Source organism: Grampus griseus, assembly GCF_964374135.1.
Source record: "Grampus griseus genome assembly, chromosome: 15".
NCBI lineage: Eukaryota > Metazoa > Chordata > Mammalia > Artiodactyla > Delphinidae > Grampus > Grampus griseus.
The window spans coordinates 79,851,513-79,876,146 of NC_139009.1; the positions used below are offsets into that span (position 1 = coordinate 79,851,513).

At 51.7% G+C, this 24,634-nt stretch overlaps 1 protein-coding gene across 1 annotated transcript in view; it reads right to left on the bottom strand.

Moving 5' to 3' along the window:
• Nucleotides 1-24,634, bottom strand: part of FAM178B (family with sequence similarity 178 member B) — an 81,615-nt gene that overhangs the window by 31,132 nt on the left and 25,849 nt on the right. The window contains exons 7-10 of the mRNA XM_082672346.1: nt 12,652-12,766; nt 8,211-8,292; nt 7,762-7,938; nt 7,415-7,512 (exon numbers count right to left, since the gene is read on the bottom strand). Of these exons, the coding sequence (XP_082528472.1) occupies nt 7,415-7,512; nt 7,762-7,938; nt 8,211-8,292; nt 12,652-12,766 (472 nt within the window). The remainder of the gene's footprint in view (nt 1-7,414; nt 7,513-7,761; nt 7,939-8,210; nt 8,293-12,651; nt 12,767-24,634) is intronic.

Sequence of the window (24,634 nt, forward strand, 5' to 3'; positions counted from 1 at the left end):
GCAGGGTCCCCGTCTCTCAGAGACATGCAGGGTTGAGGCAGCGGCAGCCCTTTGTACCCCCAGCCCCGGGCTGTTCCCAAGGAAGGGGCCCAGCCAACCTCCCGCAGAGGCAAGCTCGAAGCTCCCAGCAGCTGGGGAGAGGCACCCGAGTCCTGCAAGGGGGCAGTGTGGACAGAGCCCCGCCCAGAAAGCCCCCCGAGGCTGTGCCAAGGGACCAGAGAGGAGAGGCTGGGGCAGGACCCTGAGGCCAACCAAAGCTCGGGGAGAAGCGGCGGGGCCACCGAGGATGGCGCCTGAGGGGGAGGGGCCTGAGGAGGGGAGGGTACCAGGAAAACGACACCGTGCAGCCAGCCAAGGCGAAAATGGGAAGCTTGCGCACGAGGACAGGCCATTAGGTCACTGGTGACAGAGCGCTTTAGGAGGACTGGGCTGGTGCCTCTACTCCCACAGCCCCCCGCCCCCCCACAGCCACTCATAAAGGGGAGCGAGCGTCTGCTCAGCCACCAGCCCGGTCACGAGGGAGGAGCAGGGGGATCCTCGGCCGTCCTCCCAACTCCAGCCGTGGTCCCTTGACCCCTGGACATGACTTTCCTCTTGCCTCTTGTTCCTCCAGATTTTGAACCCTTCTGAAATCTTGAGGGTCTGGGGCCTTGGTGGACTCCTTCTAGAATGTTCTGGACTTGTCCATCTCCAGAGGCCCGATTGTCTCTTTTCTCAGGTGAGAACTCCCTCTGAGACACTCTGAGCTCTGAAGAACCCCCGTGTCCAGGGTGGGCAGGGTTTGGACAAGGAGAAGGAGAGAGCTGGGGGTGGAGAGCCTGGACGGCAGCAGGAGCTGCAGGAAGGGGTGGGTGGAGATGGAACTGCCGTTTGAAAGTAGGAGACACACAGAGCACATTTCTTTGCTGACAGAAAGAGCCAGTAGAGAATAAAAAGCTGAAGGTATAAGGACGAGCAAGGATGGTGCAGAAGGAAGGTTCTGGAAAAGGCAGGACTGTTGAGATCCTGAATGTGGAGGAGGGATCAGGAGGAAAGGTGGGGGTGAGAGCTGTGGGTCCACGGGGCGTGTGTGTGGGGGCAGCAGTCATCCTGTGGAGAGAGAAGGGGCCCCGCTCTTTGCTGGGAGGGCAGAGGTGTCTCCAGCAGGAAGCCTGGTGGAGCCTGGAATCTGCTGAGGGCCCCCAGGAGGCTGGCTGGCAACTCAGGGCGGCTCCTGGGCAGCCTGAAGGGGTCAGGGGCCGAGGTGGGGGGAACCAGGGAATGTGGTAGCACCACGCCACGTGGCCATGCAGTTTTCAGGGTGGGCAGATCTGAAGAACACGCAGGAAGGGAGGTAACAGTGGAGCGAGGGACCCAGGAAACGAAGCCGGAAGAGGCTGATGGGCTGGGAGAAGATGAACCGGTCCGGGGCCTTGCACGGACCCTCTGCCCACCCAGGGCGGCAGCGTGGAACCCAGAGGGAAGCGAGGAGGGCTCCGGGGAGCTCTGGTGTGCCCGCACCTGTCACTACTCTCATCCCTGGGGCAAACACCTGGTGACTTTGAAGGCTGCTTTCTCCCAGGGCTGCCTGCTCCTCCCTCGTGACCAGGAATCCGCTTAAGCTGGTGTCACTTCCCCTCTACTTCCAGGGCCACGGTGAGGCAGCACCCGTGGGACATTTAATAAACTTTCGCAGGCGGTGAAGGAGGGTCCCGAGCCTGGGAACAACAGCTTTCAGTGGCAGCTCCCTCCTGAAAGGGCCCGTGGGAGCTGCCGCAGGGGCTTGTGCAGACATGCGCTCTCCCTAGCAGCTCCTGGAGCCACCCCAGAGGGGCAGAGTCCCAAGACAGACTTTCCTCCAAGAGCCTCCTCTTCCCATTGGCCCCATTTCAGGTGCTTTGCTCTAGTCTGTACTTTGATTTTTCACGGTTACGCTCAACTTCGCCTTACAGTGCATCCCTTGAAGTCTTGGTCAACCAGGTGGGGAGGGGGGGCGGGCATCACACCCGTGTTGGCGGGGGTTCTCGCTCTGTGTTTAACCAGTCGGCAGGCAGGCAGACGAAGAAAGTGGCAGCCCATCGTACAACAACACGCCCTCCTTCCTGGGGTCAGTCTGGGCACTGAGCCCAGTGGGGCAGCCACCAGCAAGGGGAGAACAAGGCCACCACCACGGGGACGCTGTGGAGGGGGCAGCTAACTAAAGAGCACAGTGAATACAGTGCAGCTGTGAAAAAGCATTAGAAGCTCTTTCCGGTCCAGTTTGGAACAGCTGCCAAAGCCTACGCTGAAGTGGAAAGAAGGGCGGCGAGGACAAGCCAGAAGCACAGATGAGAACTGGGGACAAGGCTAGGTGGTACAGGCACGGGGGAGGGGGAGGGGCGGGGGTTCAGGAGGTGCCCCTTGGTGCCTTTTGAATTTTGTTCTGAGGGCTTTATCTCTTTAGAAAAAGAAATGAAATTTCTAAGTAAATGAATGCACACCATCCATCCCTGTGACGAGCCCTCTTTCCCAGCAACGCGTCTTGGCAGGAGGTTTTACCCTAGCTGGTGTGTCTGTTTGAAAGCAGGTGAGGCCGGTCCATTATATTCACTACGAGCATTTAAGGAGCATCTACCGGGGGCCCTCGAGCTATAAGAAAGATACCCTCGGAAAGACACTGATTCCTGATATCACAGTTTGGCTAACAGATGAACGATGTCATAAATTGAGGATATGACACAGGTAGTTTCAAATCTGTTGGGAAATGATGGATTACTAAGACAGAAGAAAATTGGTGTTGGGTCACTGGCTCTTTGGGGGTGGAAAAAATCAAGTTAGATCTCTGTCTCATACCTACAAAAAAGAGATTCCAGATGGGATTAAGAGCCAAGAGAAACAAAGTTATATAAGTACTGAAAGAAATGAGAACACAGTATTTTTATGCTCTTGGGGGTGGGGAAGGCCTTCCTTTTCAAGATAGAAAGATTCAATTACAATCAACTCTCTGTACTATCCATGTACCTTTTCTGTGAATCTAAATCTATTCTGAAATTAAAAGTTTATTGAAGGGACTTCCCTGGTGGCTCAGTGGTTAAGAATCCTCCTGCCAATGCAGGGGACACGGGTTCGAGCCTTGGTCCGGGAAGATCACACATGCCACAGAGCAACTGATCTCGTGCGCCACAACTACTGAGCCTGCGCTCTAGAGCCCGCAAGCCACAACTACTGAGCCCGCATGCCACAACTACTGAAGCCCACGTGCCTGAAGCCTGTGCTCCACAACATGAGAAGCCACCACAATGTGAAGCCCGCGCACTGCAACGAAGAGTGGCTCCCGCTCGCCGCAACTAGAGAAAGCCTGCATGCAGCAACAAAGACCCAACACAGCCAAAAATAAATTAAAAAAAAAAAAAGTTTATTGAAAAAGGGAAAAAAAATCAGTTCACGGAAGGATATACACAAAGTTTTAAAAAGGACAATTTACAGACTTAGGAGAAAACACGGTGTCCAAAATGTAATAAGTTGCTTATAAATGTATAAATGTAATTTATAAGTTGCTTATGTAATAAGCAACTTATAAATCAATATAATTAAGAAGAAGATAAATTACCTGATAGAAAAATGGGCGAGATATCAAGAGGTAATTTACACCAAGAGAAACACAAAAGGCCAATAAACATAGGAAAAGATTCTCAATTTCACTGGCAATCAGGGAAATGAAAATTAGAACCACAGGAAGAGATTTTTCACTTACCAGATTAATTAAAACTTAAGAACAAAATTGAGACTACACGGTGTTAATGAGAATGTGGAGAAACAGGCATTTTCATGTCTGTTATTGATTAGTGCAGCTTCTTTTGTGGAGGCCAAATTTTATATATACATACTTTAGGACTGCAATTTCTTTTTTTTTTTTTTTTGTGGTACGCAGGCCTCTCCCGCTGCGGAGCACAGGCTCCGGACGCGCAGGCTCAGCGGCCATGGCTCACGGGCCCAGCCGCTCCGCGGCACGTGGGATCTTCCCGGACCGGGGCACGAACTGTGTCCCCTGCATCGGCAGGCGGACTCTCAACCACTGCGCCACCAGGGAAGCCCAGGACTGCAATTTCAAAGAACTTATCTTATAGAAATATTTGGATAGATGCACAAAGCTTGTATATTGGACAAATCTCCAGAACAGGGGACTGGCTGCATGCACACTAGGGAATACTATGCAGCTATGGAAAAGAATGAGGCTCATCTCACACACACACACACGTATGTGCAGGCACGCCTCGGAGATATTACAAGTTTGGTTCCAGACCACCACAATAAAGCAAGTATTACAATAAAGCAAGTCACATGAATTTTTTGATTTCCCAGTGCATGTAAAAGTTGCGTTTAAACCTACAGACTGGGAGAAAATATTTGCAAGCGATGCGACTGACAAGGGCCTAATTTCCAAAATATACAAACGGCTCCTACCGTTTAGCAGTAACAAAAAAAACCAAACAACCCAATCGAAAAACGGGCAGAAGACCTAAACAGAGATTTCTCCAAAGAATCTCCAAAGGAGACATACAGATGGCCAAGAGGCACATGCAAAGATGCCCATCGTCGCTAATTACTAGAGAAATGCAAATCAGAACTACAACGGGGTACCACCTCACACTGGTCAGAAAGGCCATCGTTAAAAAGTCTACAAATAATAAATGCTGGAGAGGGTGTGGAGAAAAGGGAACCCTCCTGCATGGGTGGTGGGAATGTAAGTTGCTGCAGCCACTATGGAAAAGGGTATGGAGGTTCCTCAAAAAACTAAAAATAGAACTACCATGTAACCTAGCAATCCCACTCCTGTGCATATACCCAGACAAAACTATAATTCGAAAAGATACATGCACCCCTATGTTCACAGCAGCACTATTTACAATAGCCAAGACATAGAAACAATATAAATGTCCATCGACAGAGGAATCGGTAAAGAAGATGTGGTACATATATACAATGGAATATTACTCAGCCATTAAAAAAATAATAAAATCATGCCATTTGCAGCAACATGGATGGACCTAAAGATTATCATACTAAGTGAAGTAGGTCAGAAAGAGAAAAACAAATACCATATGATATCACTTACATGTGAAATCTGAAATACGTATCTATAAAACATATCTACAAAATAAACATATCCACAAAAAAACCTGACTCACACACAGAGAACAGACTTGTGGTTGACAAAGGGGAGGGGTGGGAAAGGGAAGGATTGGGAGCTTGGGATTAGCAGATGTAAACTATTATATATAGAATGGATAAACAACAAGGTACTACTACACAGGAACTATATTCAATATCCTGTGATAAACCATAATAGAAAAGATTATGAAAAAGAAAATATATGTGTATAACTGAATCACTTTGCTGTACAGCAGAAATTAACCACAACATTGTAAATAAACTATACTTCAATAAAAAATTTTTAAAAGTTATGTTTACACTATACTGTAGTCTATTAAGTATGCAATAGCATTACGTCTGAAATAACAGTGTATATACCTTAATTAAAAAACACCTCGTTAAAAAATGCTAACCATCGTCTGAGCCTTCAGTGAGCCCTAATCTTTTCACAATAGTAACATCAAAGATCACGGATCACAGACCACCATCACAAACCTAATAACGAAAAAGTTTGCAATATTCTGAGAATTACTGAAATGTGACACAGAGACACGAAGTGAGCAAATGCTGCTGGAAAAATGGCACTGCCAGACTTGCTCGATGCAGGGCTGCCACAAAGCTTCATTTGTAAAAAAACCCACAATATTTGTGCAGTGCAATAAAGTGAAGAAGCACGGTGAAATGCGGCCTGCCTGTAGTTATAAACATTTACATACGTGTAAATATACACACACAAAAGTACATAGAACAAATACAAATCACATGGCCTGGCTGGACCAAACGGGAAACGGGCTGGACCACATGGGGCCTCGGAGACCAAACTAAGGTGTTTGCACTTGGCCGTGCAGGCGACAGCAAGCAAGGCAAAGCAGAGAGGGGATAATCACATGTACCTGCAGAGCAAACAGCCTTTGAAGGAGGAGCCAGGGACAGAATGCCACTGCCACCATCCAGGTGAGAGATGGTGAGATGAAAGCAGGAGGGGGCGGGAAGGAGGTAGCTGATTTAAAGTGACCCAGACGAGGTCCCTGCTTTTGTGGAGCTGACACAGGCAACTAGAAGCCAAGATTTAGGATGTGGAAGGCAGAATGGACACGATTTCGGGATGAACAGGGATAATGAGGTGGGGACGGGAAAGCCCTCTAGGACTGCCATTTCCGACGCATGCATCACCTAAAGGTCTTAGACAGAGCTTCGAGAAGCCCAGTTCTTTCAAATACACAGCAAAAGCTTTCCTTTCAGGACTGTGGAAAGGCCTCCTCTCTTCCAGCCAGATGCATAGGAAAGAGATCGAGCTTCCCATCTTGGGCTTGAAGTTGAGCTCAGGATGTTTGCTGCGGACAGGAGTCTGAGCAGAACCCCAAGCCTGCTCCCAGAAGCTTCCCCTGGGGAGGGAGTTGCAGGAGGGTGGCCCCAGTGGAGAGTGACTGTGTGGGTACCTGTGAAGGGTCTTCCTGGAGGGGGTCCAGGACAGGTCTGGTTGGAAGGGTGGGAAGGGGTGTCATTCTAGGTGGGACGAGCTGCAGACGGAGGGGCTGGAGAGGACAGGAGGGGACCTGGGGAGATGTCTGCACAGGGAAGGGCAAGGGACTCCTTGCGGCTGTGGCCTCAAGTGGGAGAAGGAAGGAGGGGAGAGGGGAGAGACTGGGGCAGGTCCAGCAGCGAATGGGTCTTATCTCCCTGTGGGCTGAGTTTGTTTGTTCACCTCGTTCGTTCATTTGAAAAGAATTTACGAAGTGCCAACAGCATGCCAGGCACTGTTCTGGACGTGGGGTGATGTGGCAGTGACCCCAATAAGAGATCTGCTCTCCTGGAAGCGACAAGGAGGAGAGGCAGCCATGAACAAGGAACAAATAGTAAGATAACTTCTGGCAGAGATCAATACTGTCCAGAAAATAAAACAGCATGATGAATGGAGAGTTTGAGAGGGGGGTGGGAGTGGGGAGTGATCAAGAGACAACACACAGCTGAGGTCTGAATGACAGAAGGAACCCTCCCTCCACTGAGGACTGGGGAGGAGTCACAAAGAAGGGCAGGTGGGGATGCTGCAGGTCTGAGGCTAACTGTACGAGGTGACGGTTTTGCTAAGAAGACCGCGTTAAGAAAATGAGGCTTTTTTCCCTTTGTAATGAACTCATTCGTGAGCTGTATTTTTAGTTCTTTCTCCTGGGTTTTTGACATTGGGCGGGAGGGGGAGGTCTGTGGGGACTGATGGGGCAAACCGTGGATCGCTCACAGGGGTTGAGCACAGGCGCGGGGATAAGCCTCAGGTCAGGGGAGACAGAGGTGGAGAAGCACCCACCTGCTCCGGGGCGTCACGTCCAGGAAGAGCTGCACAAGCGCCAGCAGGTTGTGGTGGTGATCAGATGCCCGGCTCAGGGCACAGCACAGCTGCCGGAGCTGTGGGGACAGTGGGCATCAAGGCGGGCTGGGGGGGCGTGGCCCGCCTTCCACCCTGACCTCCCTACCAGCCCACTGCGGGGGGTGGGGGTAGGGGTGGGGGGGATATCTGGAGAGTAAGAGGGTGGGTCGTGGAGGCCAGGTAAGGGAGGGAGCAACGCTGTCTCCACCTGGGGTGCTCTAGGGGCCGTGAGAGAGCATTCGCGGTGAGGCTGGGGGCTTGGGCTCGGGCTCAGGGGTCCGCCATACCTTCCCCGGCCACTCCTGGATGCTGTCCAGGAGCAGAAGCAGGAGCTGCTGGAGGTCGGTCTTGGGCAGCAGGCGGAGCCCCACGTCCAAGCCGGCTCGGCACAGCAGCTCAATCAGGCCCAAGAGGCTCCCATCGGTGTAGGCCCCTGGCTGGGCCACCACGCACAGCATCAGGAACTGGAGAGCAGAGAGAGCGCTAGGGCAGGGGTGCCTCCTTGGCACTGTGAGCCCTGGGCCCCGCTGGGAAGGAACTGAGAAAAATGGTGAGGTCTGGAGTCGAGGCCCCTGGGGTCGTCAGGGGCAGGCGCAGGCGCAGGTGTGGTGGGCGTGGGCTTCTGTGGCATCCCTCCTGGCCGTCGGCACGGGGCCTGCGATGGTGCTCAGCAGTGTTCACTGAACCGGATGCTGAATAGGTGTGGAATGCGAGCAGAGGGACGGGTGGGGCTCACCTTACAGATGTGGCTCAGGCTGCTGTCCAAGGCCGTCTCCTGGGGGGTGTCCTGCTGCTCAGTCCGGCTCAGGCTAGCCTCACTTTTAAGCTCGCTGAGGTGAGACAAAAACAAAGGAAAGGAAACTGGAGGAGATGGGCGCAAGGGGAGAAGTGAGGCAGAGAGGGAGGCCGCGCTTGCTGAAGAACAACAGAGAGCCTGTGGACGATCCATTCGGCCTGGGACCCTGATGCCCTGTGTGTGCTGGTCACCCACTGCTGCGTAACAAATGACCCCCAAATGCAGAGGCTTAAAAACAACAGATATGTATTATTCTGTGCAGTTTCTGAGGGTCAAGAATCCAGAGGCAGCGTGGAGGGGCGGGGAGGGGGGGCGCGTCTGGCTCTGGGTCTCTTGGGAGGATGCCCCCAAGACGTTGGTGGGGGCACTGCTGTCAGCTTAGGCTTGACTGGGCGGGAGGAGCTGCTTCCCAGCTCACTCAGGGGTCACTGGCCTCAGTCCTTGCCATGCAGGCCTCGCCACAGGGCTCTGCAACTTGCCCCGGCTTCCCCTGAAGCGAGTGACGTGAGAGAGAGGAGATGCCCGTCTGAGACGGAGGTTGCAGCCTTTCATAACCTAACCTTGGAGGTGACATCGCTTCTGCTGATTTCTCCAGGCCACACGGGCCAGCCTGACCTGGGGTGACAGAGAGCTGCACAAGGGGATGAATGCCAGGAGGTGCGGGGTCACCGGGGCCTCTTGGGGGCTGGCTCCCCAACGCTGCCGCTCCAGGAAGGCCTCCAGCTTTAGTTTTCTGGGACTTGGAAAACAGAAAATCATTCTCCACTGACCCCCAAAAGTCTTCCTTAAAAGCACTCTGTGTCCACACAGTTATGGTGAGTCCGCTCATGCACTGAAAAGGACACTATTTTGTAGCTCACGTCAGGTTAGACTCCAAAGTATCTGCAAGTAAGGTGAAATCAGAGTATAAGTGGTCCTCGAGAACCCCTCCAAAGATGTCCCACTACCATGCTGTCCATGGACAAGCCCGGCATGGCCAGTTTTCCCCTAGAGAGGAAACAGCCTGGATGAAGTTAGAGGCCAGGGTCGTATTGAAAACACCCTCTTTAAAGACCAGAGTCACACTCAGGGTGGCGAGAGTCCTACAGGGAGAGAGGTACTAGCCGACAGCAGAGCCACACCACCCTCTGCACGAGCCTCCCAGGCACATGCTCCCTGGAGGAGACACTGATCAGGGGCCCCCTCACTAAATGATGCTCTTTCTCTGGGCAAGTGTATATTGTTGGTTTCAAATAAGTGAGGTGACTGTATGATAACGCTCCCTTTGCTGTCTCTTCCACTCCTCCACTCTTACTAACTGGCCTGGAGTTCCTGATAACAGCGGACTCTCTATAAGTGAAGACGCCGATGATGACAACACCACTGTCAACAATAACAGCCTCCCGTGTAGCCCCCCCGCTCCCGGCCACGGTTCCCAAAGGCTCTGCTCTTCTTTACTTCTTGGTGCTGCTTCTCAGAGGGGGAAAAAAGAAACCCACCTCTAGGCACCCGGGAAATTGGTGTCAACAAACCAAAGTTGGGAGGGGGTGCGGGACAGGATTGGGATCAGACATTCTTCCAGGTCTTAGCATTTATTAGGGCCAGAGTACTAATGGGTAAGGCTGGCGCTCACGCATCTGGGCACACGCTGGACCTGCGTCAGTGTGTGCAGGGGAGTTCTGGTTTGTACCAGCCCGTGAGCACGCACGGGGCCATGCAAGCATGGGTGGGAATGTTTTCAGATCTCCCGAAGGGTGGGGGCAGCCTCAGAGCCGACTTTGTGACTCTGCCCAAGAGGAGCGGGCTTTCAGACAGTTTGGTGCTGCCAGAGGGAGGAGGAGTGTAGAAAACGTGCGCTGGTGATGCATCTTCTCAGAGCTGGGCAGGGGAAGTGTGGCTATGACGAGAGGCCTCTCCTTGCTGGGAAGGAAGGCCAGCCTTCCCAAGTGGACAGGGGAACAGCCTCCCCTGTGCCACCTCTGCTGGGAACAGCAGGAAACAAATCAGGGTCCTCGTCCCCGGCCTGCCTTTCTGAGGCTCGACTGGGACGTCGGCATCGTGACTGCTGTTCTGGGACGCGGCATCAGCTCATCCCCAGGCCTCCACCTCGGAGAACAGGAATTCACAGCCTAATAAGCCCACTCCTCTCCCAGAGGACTCAGCAGGTGAAGGGCAAGTTGAGGGTCCCACCGCCAGACTCCACCTGCAAAGCAGCTTCATCCCACCCCCGCCTCCCAGCCTCAACACAGGCTTGGCCAACAGCCAGGAGCTGGAGTTTGGGCTGCAATGACATTGTTCTACACTCTTAAGAGAAGTATGTCAGCTTCTCTATTTGTTTTCCCCTATTACTGTTGGAAAAAAATAATAAAGTGACCCTCTGCACCTTCTCTGAGGGAAGACTGTAAGGGAAGCTACAAGCACTGCCGCCACCATAACCGAGAGCCCAGCAGTGTGTCAGGTGCCCCACCACGGGGGCTGCAGGCCGCGTGCTCTCCTCAGGCCTGCACCGCCAAACCAAACCAGACTCGTCATCTGGGCTCTGCGAGACCGAGGTCAATGCAATGAAGAGGAATAGATGCTGAGCATCTAATAGATGCTGTCCACTTGGCAGACATCAGACGATGTGCATATGGTCCAGCAGCAGCAGGGCTGTTCCCTTCTGGAAGGAAATCCTGAAGCATTCAATGAGACGGTGATGAGTTTTAAGGAAATCTGAGATTAGGAACAACTGGTGAAAGACCTGTCTTTCTCACAGCAACGAGCAAGCCAGCCAAGCTAAGCCGTGCGCCCACGTGTGCCCTCATTTCCAGTCTTGGCCACTGCAAGGCTTGTGGGTGCCCCAGAGGAGCCCCAGGGCACCTGTTCGGCCAGCGGAGCCTTAGATGGTGACATCCCGAGAGGTCAACAGAGAAGCACCTGACGTGGAACCAACTGACACGGGACGAGCCTCCGAGGAGGACGATAGAGAGAAGACTGCCTGCTCTGAAGATTCTCTTGTGGCCCATGTAACCGTGAAGGACGCCACACCCTTGGTGGAAGAGATACCAGAATGTTCTTGGTGTTCCCTGAATAGTCTAGAGCAGGGGTCCCCAAGCCCCGGGCCGGTACAGGTCCGAGGCCTGTTAGGAACCGGGCTGCACAGCAGGGGGTGAGCAGCAGGCCAGCGCGCAAAGCTTCATCTCCCGCTCCCTGTCGCCCACGGCAGGCTGGCACACGGCAGGGTATTTGCAGCACAGCAAGTGTGGTTTGGTCTGGTTTGCTTTGGCAGACAATTACCAAACACAGTCGTGGAACAGGTTCTTGAGAAAGCTTTGGCCTTCCCCTAGAGAAACATCCGCCCACCACGGCGCCCTGAGGGCTTGTCGGCAGGCGCAGCCTGTCTGGGGTTCTCAAACCAGCTGCTCAAAAAACTCTCAACAGAGAGTTTGGATGTGCCGTAACTGACACCTTTACAACCCATTCACCCAACACGAGTCGTCTATGTACTGTCCGGCTCTGTCCCTAGAGGGTGGAGACAAATTAGCATCGCTGCCCAGGGCACAAAGGGGGCACCCATGACACAAAGTGGAGCACTGTGGAAATTACATGTAAAATTGTGCCTTGCTGGCCATGAGCTGATATTAGGTAATGTGCCAGGAGGGGCTTGGAGACAGACCAAAGAGATTGGGACACGTCTTAGGAGAGGAGGGGCGGCGAGAGCTGAGTCAGGAAGGGGCGGGAACAAATGCCGGTCAGAGCAGCAAGACTCAGCCGTGCCTGGCTTGGCTCGTCCCTGCCTCGAGGCTGCGTCACACGCCGTTCATTCGTGGTGCGCAACCGTACTCAGGGGTACCTGTGTGCTGGGATGCCCTCAGACTCTGTGCTTCGCCGTTTGGGCTAGAGCCTGAGCTTGGTAACTTCTTATTTTTAACCTCAAAAAATGCACATAATTTGGGAGTTCCCTGGTGGCCGAGTGGTTAGGACTCCGGGCTTTCACTGCTGTGGCCCGGGTTCAATCCCTGTTCGGGGAACTGAGATCCCACAAGCCGCACAGCATGGCCAAAAAAAAAGCACATAATTTAAAATAATCATCAGAGGAAATCTTTCCTTTCTCTAACTCGTAAAATGCTTACTGAGCCAAGGCTGGATACCACCAACAATAATGAAAATGGAGCTCTGTACAATGAACGGCCAGGCGTATTACATTTACAGAAAAGGAAATACTTCAGTGTTTCCTAGCATGGATATATGTTTAGAAGAGTCTATTTGTGGGGTAATATTTTGTTTTGTTTTGTTTTTTACATTTTTCCTGAGGTGTAATTGGTACTACACAGATTTAATGTACACGATTAGATGGGTTTGAACTGCTTTCAGTGGCTGTGGACCGCATGAGGAAGGACACCGAGGTGGGGGAGGTACTCACCTCCCATCGTGCTGGAGGGGTCCCGGGGGCTGCAAAGCAGGGCTGTGGGTACCCAAGCTGTGGAACGCGGCCGTGACCTCTTGCAGCGAGGGGCACCACAAGCTCGTGTCCGCATCTGTCAGGCCAAGGAAGGGCGGGGGGTTAGGGAGGGCACAGCAGGACAGGCCGCACTGCGCCCACAAGCGGGGCTGGTAGCCCCATCCTCGGGCAGCACGGGTGTTATCTGGAGCTGTGAAGACACCAGTGGTTTCAGATACTTGCTGGCGCTTTGGGAACCTGGACATTCATTCTCCCGTCTTCAGGCTATGGCCACCTTGACGTGCAAGGGACCGGGGAGGACGGCACACTGACCATCTCCACCAGGCAGCCGTTGGGGCACTGAGCTGCCCCGAGCTGAGCCAGATGCCAAGTCCTGAACCAGAGGCCTCGAGACAGCAAGACTCAGGAGACACCAGGCTCCGTGGCCCTGGGCTCTCTGCCACGAAGGGCTGAGGCCAGCTCTGCACCTACTGCAGACTCAGCAGCGCCTTGGCGGCAACGTCTGGGCACTCCCAGGTCCACCGTCCCTGCCAGGGCCCCTCCTTGCAGCCCAGGACGCATCTTCTCAGCAAGCTCGAGCTTCGAGGACATTCTCTCTTAACAAGACGTGAACGATACTCTGACCACATCAACAAAGGGGAAAAACCTTACAGACTGAGGGCCTTTTCTCCTGTCAGGCTATTTAAGGATATTTTCTGAATCGGGAGAACAGAGAAATAACAGGCAACGCAGTGGAGCGTATTTCCCAGAGACGGCTGCACCTCTGCACCCCGCTCCACGCGCTCTCCTGCACTGCGGCGTCCACAGCCTCATCGAGGGGCAGCGCCCACGTCTCCACCCTCTCACCCCTCCACATCATCTTATGTACTGACTTGACTGCTTCTTGTTTGTCTTTCCCCATTAGAATGTAAATTCCATAAGGACAGGGACTACATCTGTGCTGTTCACCCCTGCACACCCAGAGCCTAGAGGAGTGGCCAGTGTGTGGAGGGAGCTGATGGATGGACGGATGGATGACGAATGAATGATGAATGAATGAACACATGAATGGAGAGCATCCTACACAAACCTGACCAAGCAGTACATGACTAAGAGGGAAACTGGAAAAACGTCACAAGCTGGCAGTGCTGAGAAGGCAAATGAGGGATCTGACAGCGGGTGAGTTGTGGGAATCAAGAGTGTGGAAGCTGGGCCAGGAGCGCACGAGCAGCTCGAGCATGAACCTTCCCACCTGAGGGCCCCCCTCGATGGACCCCCACCATGTCACCAAAGACAAAAAGGTGACCCAGTAGAACCCCTGACCTCAGGGAGCTCAAGTCTAGGAGGTAGAGGAGCCAGGCAGATAAACAAATACAAGAGAGTGTGTTCCCGCAAAAATCGAAGCCGGGGAAAGGTAGGGAGCCTACTCGGGGAAGGGGAAATTAACTGGGGGCTGCGGGAGGCGGAACGGCAGGCGGGAAGCACACGCCCGGCAAAGGGACAGAAATGACAAAGAGCATGAAAGAGCCTGGCACATCCAGCGACCCAAGGCAAGAAACAGGGCGTCCTCAACGAGCTGAGGTGTCTCGGCAACGGTCCCGCGTGGCTGCAGAGCCAGCAGACGGTGGAACGGCCGGCGGAGGGTCTGAGTCCCGTCCAGGGACGAGCCTTGGGCCGCTCGGCATCGAGTGTCTCTCTCTGGAAACGTATACGGGTCGAGGCTCACCCAAGTAGTAATGAGACTCTGGGAGGAGGAAAAACCTTCTTGTTTGTTTATTTTTTTCCTCTTGGGCAGCTTAACAAGTCCGAGAAAGGTAATGCTACCCCTTGCCCGCTACACAAACTAGCTGGGAAGAATGAAGGCTGCAAAACACAATGAGAGAGGACTGTTTCCCTGAGCCTGAGCCATGGGGGACAGTGTGGGCAGTCGGTGACCTTGCCAGGGAGGGGAAGCCGGTGTGGCAAGAGAATCAACCCAGCGGGGCAGCGACACCCTGCCCGCAGCCCTGGACCCGGCTCCCCGCGGCAGCCCCCGCAGGTGCCTCTGAAGCCCCGTGACAGCAGCAGTGCAGACCCCACCGGCCAGAGGCCCAGCCTGGCCTTGGCTCCTCTCCCTGCGCCTCCCCGGTGATTACTCCACACGCCCGCTCCACCCGGAGTTAAGGTGTCAGGAGCGGTCAGAGAAAGGGGCCTGGGTCACCTCGGGGTCAATCAGTCCCCATCCGACAGCGTGGGCAGTTGGTTAAGTGAGGACAGGCACCGAGAGCCCGTAATTAACGCTGCCCGTAAGTAGGCCATGTGCTCAGCTCTTCCCGAGCACGGTTTGCCCCGAAGGAGGGCTTTCTGGAGCTGACACAGAAGAAAAGTCTCGCGAACTCAGCTCCTCTACGCCCACAGCACGGTCATCTGAGGTGATCCCCCGGGGGAGCACCAGGGCCCTGGGCCGTGTCCAATGCCAGCGCCAACAGCCCCGCGCATCTGGGCTCTGTTTATTAACTGTGAATCTGAAAGCTCTCCTGGGATGGAACTGAGGCTTCGGGGGAAGTCAGGGGAAGAAAGGCATCAGGTCTGAAATAAAAGCGACTTTTCCATCTGCGACTCCGAAGCAGCTTTACGTCACGTAACCCACTCTCCTGGCACCACTTCCACTGAATGGGACAACCATGCCCATCCCGAGAACCCTCCTCAGCGCTGGCCGTGCCAGCCCCCCTGCCCGGGCCTGCTCACCCCTTCTTCACACCCACCAGGTCCCATCCTGGGCCTTAGGGGAGCGGAGTCTTCAGACATCTGTCCTTGTCCTCCCCCTCCCCGCCCCCAAATCGAGTTGCTAAGGAGCATTCTGGGTGTTGCAGGCGCCATCTGACTGGGTCCTGATTCTCTGACACCGTCTGAGACCCCTCAGTGCCACAGCAGGCGGAGTCCCCGTCAGCTGTAACGGGGGTGCTGGTTCCCAAAGGAACGCAAGCTACCGACCCATCACACACCCGAGCGTGGGTGGGGCTCACAGCATTTAGGGGAGGCTTAAAATCGTATGGTTTCTTAACCTCCCAGCTCTGATTACTTAACTCCCCTCAGCACTCTTGTATTTAAATTGAAACTTGTTCTACATCACGGGCTTTAGTCAATCAGCTCTAGCCCTAGTCATTTAAAATTGTTATTCAGTCAACAGACAGCAAGTGAACAGCAGGCGATTAAAGTTCTGGTGTCATGGAGCTGAAGGTTTCATGGGGAAACAGACAACGCTCACGAAAAATAAACATACCGTGCCCGGGTGTGTAAGTGGCGCGGAAGGAAAGGGGTCAGGGTGACGCAGGGCGATGCTACGGGCGGGCGGAAGAGCCCTGCAGAGACCTGGGTCCAGCCAGGAGCCCGGCGTGTTGGAGCTGGTGCCAGGCCCAGGGGTGGGGGACGGCGGGAGGGGATGGGGACAGGGCCAGAGAGGCCTGGGAGAGGAGGGGAGGGGCCCGGCACCCAGCCCACAGACCCACCCCTCTGCGGGGCTGGGACGAAGGGCGAAGGAGACGCTATCAGAGGGATGATCAGAGTGTGCGGTAGAAACACAAAATCCTACCCAGCCCACATTTCAAGAACACGCACATTTCACTGCCCCAACTACAGCATGAGCACGGGACAGAGCCTCTCACGGCTTCCCCACAGAGCACCGCCCTGGCGGTGGGACCCTGATGTGCCCCGACCCAGACCCGCTCGCTGCTGCTCCGGCCTCTCACGCCCCCTGGCTCCCCCCCAGACCTGCGCTGCCCGCTTTCTTCCTAATTTCCTTCTTGTTCCTTCTCTGCTGGGCAACCCACCCTGCTGGCCCCTTGTTTTCCCTTTTCTTGCCATTCCCCCGGAGCTCAGGCCCTCCCCACGGGGCCCTAGAGCCTCCCTGCCTACCTCGCTGTATGTAACGCAGCAGGCGCCCACCCCTCCACACACACCCCTCACCACACACCACGCTACTCACACACACCCCGACACACGTACCGACACGCCCCACCACACAGACGCGTGCACACACACCACCCATTCACACACACGTACACACACACAGAGGCTCTGTCAGCCCCTGGTCTGCTGATCCACGAGCTGAGGGTGTGTGCAGGGCAGGTGACGCCGTCCCCAGGCCACCTCTCCTCTACTGCCCTCCGTAACTCACACCACTGCCCTGTGCCACCTAACACCGTTGAGCATTCCAGGCTCTGTGTGTAGGACAGACCTGCATTGAGCCAAACCACTGAACCCATGGTATCTGCTAGAATTAGATTCAGCTGCAAATGACAAAAAGTCCCGCCCCCCCAACAAAACAAAAAACCCACCTGGGCTTAATAAGCTAGAGTTTTATTTCTCTCTGATGAAAAAGAAGCCTGGAGTGGGCAGCCACACAGTGGGGACCTGACTGTCCTGTGGGACCCTGGGTGACGTTGCTGCTCCACCGTTCTCAGCAGGTGCCTCTCCTTCTCAAGACCACCTGGCAGCCCAGGGTGGCTGCTAGAGGCCCAGCTATTATGTCTCACCTCCAGGCAGCTACTTCCTCACTTTGCTGCTTTAGTACACATTCTTGAGTTGTTTTTAAGGACGCAAGGCCCCTTCAGTGTGACTCAGGAAGGCAGCAGCCAACTACCCTCTCAAGTTTCAAAAGCAAGAATTTGAGACTGATTCAGACTCAACCAAAGACGTCCCAGTGACGCCCCTGAATGCACGGCCCACCGGTTCTCTCTCACTTTGGATTTCTGAACCTCCAGTTTTGGGAATGGCCCTGACCTCTGGAATAAAATGAAACAGAAGACACCAGGGACTTCCCTGGTGGTGCAGTGGTTAAGAATCCTCCTGCCAACGCAGGGGACACGGGTTCAAGCCCTGGTCCGGGAAGATCCCACATGCCGTGGAGCAATTAAGGCTGTGCACCACAGCTACTGAGCCTGCACTCTAGAGCCTGCGAGCCACAACTACTGAAGCCCGCGTGCCACGACTACTGAGCCCGCGCGCCTAGAGCCCGTGCTCTGCAACAAGAGAAGCCACCGCGATGAGAAGCTCGTGCACCACAACCAACAGCAGCCCCTGCTCACCACAATTAGAGAAAGCCCACGCACAGCAACGAAGACCCAATGCAGCCAAAAAAAAACCCCAAACCCCAAAATACAACAACAACAACAGAAGAAAAGGTATCCGCACACAGCACCTTGGGCAGCAGACAGTCTAAGGGAAGGTGGTGTCTGCTGTATGTTCTGCATCGGGGGCCCAGCTAAGAACCTAAGGCAGTGGTTCTCAGACTTGTCTGCACAGTTTGGAATCACTTAGGGAGCAGCTTCAAATATTGCTGCCACCTGTGTCCACCCCCAGTGACTGTGGTTTAATTAGGGTGGGTGTGGCTTGGGTTCTGGAATTTTTAAGAAGTCCCAAGTGATTCTAATACCAGCCAAGTTCGGAAACCCCTGCGCTAAGGAAAGCCGAGGCCCTCACACCAGAGCGGCACCCTGGGGCCCATCCTCACTTGCTCTGGCTGATAATGCGGGCGGGGGAGAGGGAGGAATGAAAGGAAGGCAGCCCCAGGCCCGCATCGCTCCCAGGGCTCCCAGCCTGGCTCCCAGCCTTTCTCAGCCTGGCCGCACGTCACGACCACCTGGGAGTTGAAAAAAAAATCCTGTGCCAGTACTATTCTACGTGTGTTCTGGGAGATCAAAGCTACCTGAGCCCAGCAGCTCATGGAGCGGCACCCTGTGACCCGGCTGTACAGGTGGTGGGTCAGAGTCAAAGGTCCAGGGAGCAGGGAGATGCCCGCTGAGCTGGGGTAAAGCACGCGTGCTGGTCCCCACGGGGCCCGCGGACCCCGTGTCCTGACCTTGGAGGAGCAGACAGGCAGCTCCCCAGCTGACTGACCGCGGGGTTTCAGAGGGTCTGGTGGGGAGAGATGCTGACGTCTGCTGTGGGCAACACACACGGTCCCAGAGACGTGACCACTCATTCAACGGATATAGTCCGCGTCCTACCGTGTACTCGGCTCATGGAGCTGCCAGGGACGCAAGTGAAGGCTAAAACAAAAACGAGCAAAGACATGGTCCCTGAGCTCTGGGGCTCACAGCCCATCGGGAGAGACAATATGAATCGAAGAATCCACCCATCAGCTATAACCAGAGCCAAAAAGAGTGGGAAAGGGATAGTGGGAGTAGAGGAAGTGGGGGCTGGATGGGGGGTGGGAGAGGGGAGCAGTGCAGACCTGCCTTGGGAGGCAATGCTAGAGAGGCCGTGTGAGCCCAAGGAAGAGGTAGAGTGAAGAAGGCAAAAGCCAGGGAGTTGCTGGGAGGAGGGAAGAGAGATCCTGGGTGGAGAAACCGGCACATGCAAAGGCCCTGCAGCAGGAGGACGGATGGGGGTGGGGGAAAGAAGGTCAGTGAGGCCGGAGCACAGAGAGCAAGACAGAGAAAAAGATAAAATGAGCTGGACTGGGGGGTCAGGCTGACCACATAGGAAACTGTGCACTCCATACAGAGAGTATGAAGCTCAGGCTTTCCAGCCCCCTAATTATCTGTAAAAATGGGAAAATAATAGTATCTACTTGTTGGACGGTTGTGGTGACTGAATGAGACTGGCCAAGCCCTGGGCTCAGTGCCTGGCATGAGCTCTCTAGAAATGTTAGCTATTATTCTTAATGAAACTACTTTTATCATCACCACAGACAATAACATGTTTCCAAAATGAGGATCAATTATGAAGCTGAATTACTGTTATTGTCGTGTTCCTGTTGAGGGCTCTGGAGGGGCCGTGCTGAGCCAACGACAGTTCCCAGTTCCGAGGGAGCTGGTGCTGGGTGGGGATCTCCCGGGTGGTCCTCAACGTGTCTTCCTGCCCATGTGGGTCCACACAACACTCTCGCAGCACCAGCGTGCTGGGGCGGCAGACCTGGATCCCGGCCTGACTCTTGGGGCCTGGGGACAGAGGCACCTGCGCTGTGAAGTTCAGAAGTGAAGGGCACCCACACATGAGCACAGGGTGGGCCCTGGGCCTGGCACGTAAGTGCTCCTTGCACGTGTGTGATCCACGAATAACAAGGCCATGTGGAGCCCTGAGGGGCCACTGTCCACAGGCTGGGCCTCCAGTCCAGGAGGCTCCAGGGGCTCTGGATGGATTGCTTCCTGCCACTCCAGCTGGAGACTGCCCCGCCCACCATGGGAGACAGATCAGGTGAAGGGAGGACAACTCCTCGTAAGACTGCGAAGAGCAGAGAGCGTCAACCGGATCTTATAGAACTAAGGAGTTTCTGACTGCTTGAAGACCATGCGAGGAAACAAAAAGAAAAACAAAAACCAACCAGCTGAGAACAGGCTGAGAGATAAACGGCCAAAACAGAACTACAAAAATGAAGAAGAGGTACAGACAGTATTTAGAACATTTGTGCTGCTTAGTTCCTTCAGTTTCTCTAATGATCTCCGATTTATAAAGAAGTACATTTTTGTTCTGATAACAGCTATCGTTTTGAGCGTCCCCTGTACACCAGGTGTTTCACATACACAATTGCTGCTAACTGAAAACAATCCTTGGTGCTCAGTGCTGGCCCCTCAGGTGAGAACTGGGCATCTGACTGCCCAGTTCCACCTGTGTCCTGATGCCACTCCAATGCTGCTGCAGGGTTTTGCCAAGGGAGTGACTGTCGGACACCCTGACTCCACTCCATCCACCCCATCCTACACGCCAACACCAATCATGCAGCCCTGTGTTCCCATGATATGTGGCTGCTCAAAATTTCCAATGAGTCTGCCCAGAGCTCCAATCAAAGAATGCTTTTGCTGGTCTCCAAACTTTTTTTTTTTTTAACTGGAGTACAGTTGCTTTACAATATTGTGTCAGTTTATACTGTATAGCAAAGGGAATCAGCTCTACAAATACATATATTCCCCTCTTTTTTGGATTTCCTTCTCATTTAGGTCTGCTGGTCTTCAAACTTTTTTGATGGTACATATCTGTCATTAAAATTTTTTAAGTTATACCTCCAACAAATACACATTTATAAGCTATGTAATTGCACAGTGATACTAATATGTTATGTATGTGATATAACATATTAAAAAGAGAACTTAACATGAGCTACGGTGATCTAAGTTTCCAACTTAAGAAACTGGGTGGGGGGGAGTGATGGGGAGGGAAGCAAATCAAACCCAAAACAAGCAGAAGAAAGGAAATAAAGGTAAGAGCAGAAATCAGTGAAATAGAAACAAAAAACAAAGGAAAATAAATGAAACCAAAAGCTAGTTCTTTGAGAAGATCAATAAAGTTGATAAACCTGTGACCTGACTGATCAGAAGTAGAGAGAAACACAAATTACCAATATCAGAATGAGAAAGAGACCATCATCATTGATTCAACAGACATTAAAAGGATAATAAGGACTTCCCTGGTGGCTCAGTGGTTAAGAATCCGTCTGCCAGCGCAGGGGACCCGGGTTCAAGCCCTGGTCGGGGAAGATCCCACGTCTCGGAGCAACTAAGCCCACGTGCCACAACTACTGAGCCTGCGCTCTAGAGCCCACGAGCCACAACTACTGAAGCCCACGCACCTAATACAGCCAAAAATAAAATATAAATAAATTTTTAAAAAGGATAATAAGAGAATATTATGAAAAAGTCTATATCAATAAATTTGACAAGATGAATGGACACAAACTAACAAAGCTTACTTAAGAAGAAACAGATATCACAAATAAACATATATATATTTTTAAAAATCAGATTTGTAGTTTGAAATCTTCCCACATGAAACAAAGCTCAGATGGCTTCACTGGCTAATTTTACCAAACATTTAAGGAAGAAATAATACCAGTTCTACACAAACTCTTCCAGAAAATTGAGGAGGAGGGAATACTTCTTAACATATTCTATGAAACCAGCAGCACTCTGATACCAGAACCAGAAAGAGAAAAGTACAGACAAATATCCTTCATGCACATAAATGTAAGAGTTCTCAGCAAAAATTTACCAAGCTGAATCCAACAATACGTAAAAAATTAATATATTATAAACAAATAGGATTTATTCCAGAATGCAAGGATGAAGGAATAAACATTCGAAAATCAGTCAGTGTAATTCCCCATATTAAGAGACTAAAGAAGAAAAACCATATAATCATCTCAAAATCCAATATACATTCCTGATAAAAATTATCAGCAAAGTACAAGTTTATTAAGATTGTGGGATACAAGGCCAATCTGCAAAAATCAAGTGTATATCAGTACACTAGAAATTAATAATTTGAAAATGAAATTAAGAAAACAATTCCATTTACAACAGCATCAAAAAATACAATATTTATGGGCTTCCCTGGTGGCGCAGTGGTTGGGAGTCCGCCTGCCGATGCAGGGGAGGCGGGTTCGTGCCCCGGTCCGGAAGGATCCCACGTGCCGCGGAGCAACTGAGCCTGTGCACCACAACTGCTGAGCCTGCGCTCTAGAGCCTGCGAGCCACAGCTACTGAAGCCCGCGCACCTAGAGCCCGTGCTCCGCAACAAGAGAAGCCACTGCAATGAGAAGCCCGTGCACCGCAACAAAAAGTAGCCCCCACTAGCTGCAACTAAAGCCCACGCGCAGCAACAAAGACCCAGGGCAGCCAAAAAAAAAAAAAAAAAAAAAATTTATTAAAAAAAAAAAAGAAGATATACAGATGGCAAATAAGCCTATGCAAAGATCATCAGGTTTTAGGGAAATGCAAATTACAACAATGAGCTACTGCCACATACTTCTTAAAAAGACTGACTATACCAAGTGGTAGGGAAGATGTGGAGCAACTGGAACTCCCCCTCACTGCTGGTGGAGATGGTATGACCACTTAGAGAAAAATAGTTTGGCAATGTCTTAACAACCTAAACACACATTTATCGTATGACCCAGCCTATCCACTTGTAGATGTTTACCCTAAGGGACCTCCCCACAAGGACTTGCATAACAATGTTTATAGCAGCTTTATTTTAATAGCCCCCAAACTGAAAACAACCGAAATGTCCACCAAGCCTTGACTTGGATGAACAAACTGTGGTACTGCCCCGCAACAGAATACCACCCGGCTATTGAAAGGGATAAACTATGGATACACACAATAGCACGTGTGAATTTCAAAGTAATTGAAAGAAGCCAGACCAGAAAAAAAAAAAAAAGAGCACCTACTGCATGGTTCCATTTATATAAAATTACAGAAAATGCAAACTAATCCGGAGTGACAAGAAGTAGATGGGTGGTTTCTTAGAGACAAAAGGGGAGAGAGATGAATTAATTACGAAGAGGCACAAGAAAACGTGCAGGGCAGGGGACAACGGATATAATTTTTTGATGTGGTGACAGTTTTATGGGTATATACCTGTGTTTCGTGTATAAGTTGTACACGTTAAATGTGTATAGGTTCATGTATGTCAATTATGCCTCAACAAAACTGTTTTTAAAAAGATGAGTTAAAATGTTAATGTTTTCTTTTCACACCCTGGGGGCTCATCTACCTCCAGGACCCCTCAACTCTGGAGAAAACCCTGTCCAACTTGTGCTGTGTGGGCTGTGGCCTCTCCTGACACCCAGGGAGAGAGCTGGGAAACTCTTAGAAGAGAAACTCTCCACTGGAGGCAATTTCAGATGAATACCGAAATGACGGAAGAAAGATGGTATAAATACAACCTGTAAATATCAAAACATGTATTATGTGGATTGTGCATTAATTCTGTTCCTGGAAATCATCACGAGAAACTGTTAATAAGGAGCACTTGGGGAGAGGAAGGGGCCGTGGGGAGTGGGCAGGGAGGGAGGCATTCGCTTTTCACTTTGCACCTTTCTCTTGTATTTGAATTTTCAGCACTTGGTACGTAGGGCACTTTTGAAAAAATAAAACCAGGTTCCATTGGCTAGTGAGTTTATTGGTCATCTTTTGGTTTGTGTCATTCTTTTTACAAGAAGCTACCTTATAGATATTATCTGGGAGGGAAGAAGGAAGGAAGGTTGAGAAGAGGGAGGAGAGAGGATACAAGCAAGCAATGACAGAAAGGAAAGCCACCCGCAAAACGGGGCTCGCCCAAGAGAAATTACGACCCTGGAGCTCTGGGGACAAAGGGAAAAGCATGGTGACCAAGTGAGGAAGGACAAAGCGTCCAAAGACACTGCTCATGAAAACAAAACGAATTTGTTCTGAGAGCTAAATTTCTCGCCCACTTAAAAAACATCCAAAGAATGTACTGGCCAGGGTCTTTTATTCTGTTATATTCTCCCCTTCCCACACAACTATCATAGAAGCTGGCAGGGAATGGAATGAGTAGGTCAGAAGGAACATTGTCTTGGAAACTAGCGGGAAAGGAGCTACACCTGTTTTACTTCTCTTCCAAAGTATTTCCATCTCACTGATGGAGCCGCTCTTCTCCAGGCACTGCTGCCTAGTCAGTATGTTTGGCACTGAGTTACTGGCCAGTCCTACACCAGCACAGCCAAAACATGTTTGTTAGAGAAACATGAGGTCATTTCTCGCAAGCAATTAGTTGCACAAGAATATGTTTGCTTTCAAAACCAAACTCTGCCATAAAAAAAAACAAAACAAAAACTATTAGAGCTAATAAACGAGTTCAGCAAGGTTGCAGGATACAAGGTCAATACACAAAAATCTGTTGTATGCCTACACACTAGCAAGGAATGATCTGAAAAGAAAACGAAGAAAAGAATTCCACTTACGACAGTATCAAAAAGAATAAAATAATTAGGAATAAATTTAACAAAAGAAGTGTAAGACTTGTACACTGAAAACCACAAAACATTCTTGAAAGAAATTAAAGAAGATCTAAATAAACGGACAGATATCTCCTGCTCATGGATTAGAAGACTCAATATTATTAAGATGGCAGTAACACTCAAAGTCACTTACAGATTCAACACAATCACTATTGAAAGCCCAGCTGTCATTTTTGAAGAGACTAGTAAGCCAATCCTAAAATTAATATGGAAATACAAGAGACC